This window comes from Anopheles aquasalis, chromosome 3 (assembly GCF_943734665.1).
Source record: "Anopheles aquasalis chromosome 3, idAnoAquaMG_Q_19, whole genome shotgun sequence".
NCBI classification, from domain to species: Eukaryota; Metazoa; Arthropoda; class Insecta; order Diptera; family Culicidae; genus Anopheles; species Anopheles aquasalis.
Window position 1 is genome coordinate 5,119,940 of NC_064878.1, and position 2,877 is coordinate 5,122,816.

At 51.3% G+C, this 2,877-nt stretch overlaps 1 protein-coding gene across 1 annotated transcript; it reads left to right on the top strand.

The window, feature by feature from the left end:
• The first annotated feature begins 240 nt into the window (after nt 1-240).
• LOC126577116 (probable cytochrome P450 6a13) lies at nt 241-2,130 on the top strand. The gene is made up of 2 exons (XM_050238533.1): nt 241-1,381; nt 1,450-2,130. The coding sequence occupies exons 1-2, from the start codon at nt 307-309 to the stop codon at nt 1,881-1,883; spliced, it is 1,509 nt and encodes a 502-aa protein (XP_050094490.1). The 5' UTR covers nt 241-306; the 3' UTR covers nt 1,884-2,130.
• The last annotated feature ends 747 nt before the right edge of the window (nt 2,131-2,877 follow it).

Sequence of the window (2,877 nt, forward strand, 5' to 3'; positions counted from 1 at the left end):
TCGGTTGTTATCAGCGTTGTCCCAAATTTTATGGCAATCATTGCCATCATTTCGCTGGCCATGTGATGCGATGCGGTATTGTCTGTTATCTGTGAGCTAACACAGGGCAGACACGTCTAGAGTAAATTGCACAAATCAGCCGGGCGCCTAGCAGCACTACTACAAGCACACGGACCGGTCAGCTGGAACCAGATCACCTTGCGCAACCAGTCCACGGAGTGCGCATAGTGGTGCAGTCTGTGCGATCACGGCAACGGCACAACATCGCCGTTCTCGCGGTATAGTGCTCCGTTTACCGTTCGCTTAATGGCGCTTCCAGTTGGATTAGCGCTGATCTGCGCAGTATTTGGGTTGATCTACGCGCTAGTGAAATACAACTATCGTTATTGGACCAACCGAAATGTGCCAACACTCGAACCTTCGTTCCCTTTCGGTAACTTTGGGGATCTCAGGCACAAATCTCCGGCCGAAGTATCATCGGAGCTGTACCATCGGATGGATCCTCGGAACCGGTTCTACGGTCTCTTCGTAACGCTACAACCGGCCCTCATGCTGACCGATCCCGAACTCATCAAAACGATTCTGATACGCGACTTTGCGACCTTCCCGGACCACGGAATATACCTCAACGAGCGTGTTGACCCACTTTCTGCCCACCTCTTCGCCATGGAAGGCGCTCGCTGGAAGGCAACCCGTTCGAAGCTGTCACCTACCTTCACCGCCGGCCGGATGCGGGCCATCTTTCCGATACTGCAACAAGTGGCCCAGAACTTTAAACAGTTTCTACGCTCACAGGTCGGCGAGCAAGGGGCCGAGCTGGACGTTAAGGACTACAGTGCGCGCATGATGATCGACAACATCGGTAGCTGCGCGTTCGGTATCGAGTGCAATAGCTTCCGCGATCCGGACAGTGCCTTCCGGCGTACGGGTCAGTTGGCTTTTGAAAAGCCGCGGCACTCGCAGCTCGTGAGTATGGTGCTGCGGTTGTATCCGGCCGTTGGCCATGCTCTTGGAATGAAGGCAAATCGCGATGAGGTGATCGATTTCTTCTCGCGACTGGTAGAGGAAACGGTGGCCTTCCGGGAGCGTAGCAATGGAACGAAACGGAACGATTTCATGGACCTGTTGATGGAGCTAAGGGCGCGTGAAGGCGATACTGATGGTCTATCGATGGATGACTTGAAAGCACAGACTTTCGGGTTCTTTGTGGCGGGCTACGACACTTCTTCCTCGAATGTAACCTTCTGTCTGTATGAGCTAGCGTTGAACGAAGAGTGTCAGGAGCGTGCAAGGACCTGCGTCCTGGAAGCACTTCAAAAGCACGGTGGTATGACTTATGAGGCGATCGCCGACATGGACTACCTGGATCGTTGTATCAATGGTAATTTGAATTGCATAACTCACGAGCCTCACTTATGCTGATCCTTCGCGTACTCACTTCATTTCTAGAAACCTTAAGAAAGTATCCACCACTGGCGATGCTGCAGCGGACGTCCTGCAAACCATACCGTATCCCGGATAGTGACGTAGTATTGCCAGCGAAGATGAAGATCCTCATACCGATTTATGCGATTCAACGTGATGCACGCTACTATCCGGATCCGGACCGTTTCGAAGCAGATCGGTTCACGCCAGAAGCCGTCGCTGAGCGGCCACTGTGCACATTCCTGTCATTCGGTGAGGGACCACGGGTCTGCATCGGTCAACGGTTGGGAATGATGCAAGCGCGCGTCGGACTAGCTACCGTATTGGCCAATTTTCGTATCCGTCCCGGTCCCAACACACCGATACCGTTGGTGTACGCTAAGGACTCTGTGACTTTCCAGAACCGGGGTCCTGTGATGCTGCAATTCGAGCCCCTCGATACTATGGTGGACGATTGAGCAGGTTGCAGGTGGTGCTGTAAAGTTGGTTTCGGTTTTTATTTACATCAACCACTCCCATTAGTTTTAAATAATTCTGTTGAAAGACTACAACATATACAACACTGCGCATTAAAAGGAAAGAACTTATGCTAAACAGACACAGTTTAATTAGATGGTAAGTATCAAAAGCAAGATTGGAAAGGACCCTCACCTCACCAATGCATATCAAAGATTTTCCAATTGCTGTTCAGACAAATTATAAACTATACCATAAAACCATAAAATAGGAAGTAAATTCAAACTGTTCCCTCAACGGGAAAGGGACGCTCTCCGTTAAAAAAAAACCCCCCGCTTGCATCGCATTCCGAACCGAAGCCCAGTCAGCCGGATTTATCAAAATGCAAAATGACATGATTTATTTACAGAACTAAAAGATATAAATTTTGCAAAAACACCACCCACCCACCGGCCTGGGCTAGGAATAGATGGTGGTCTCCCTTTTGACCGTCATGTTTGCTCCGCTCGATTGCCCCGTGGAGAGCGCAACACACCCATAGAAAGAAGCTCATAACCGATGGGAAAAGTGTAGAGAACTGCCTCGACCAGGACGGACCGTAAAACCGATCAAAACATGGTCACACGGGATTGCATGGGGGATGTGGTTGGTGTCGCGTGGTCCCCACAGGTCAGCATACCGGAGCTGGTGAACCCAATTTACCACCTATTGCACCGACCGCGGTCAACATCCTCGTTCCACACCCCTCATCGCCGCCAAAAGCTCCGAAATAACAAAAAAAATCGAGAGCGAGATTCCACTGCTTGTCATGCTGCCTTCCAGAGAACGGGGAGGTTGGGCCGGTCACTGCTACTGTTCGGGGCCCTCTTTTTTTGTCCTTCAATCCAGCGAGCAACCCACCTTCGGGGCGATGCAGCACCAGTCACCCCGGGAAAAGAGCCGAAAAAGAGATGAAGCAAGATGCGTTCCGCGCTCTGGTCCGGACCAATTGCCCGG

Coding starts and splice junctions, on each gene's coding strand:
- LOC126577116 (XM_050238533.1), top strand. CDS start 307: ATGGCGCTTCCAGTTGGATTAGCGCTGATCTGCGCAGTATTTGGGTTG. Junction 1,382..1,449: donor CCTGGATCGTTGTATCAATG/GTAATTTGAATT, acceptor CTTCATTTCTAG/AAACCTTAAGAAAGTATCCA.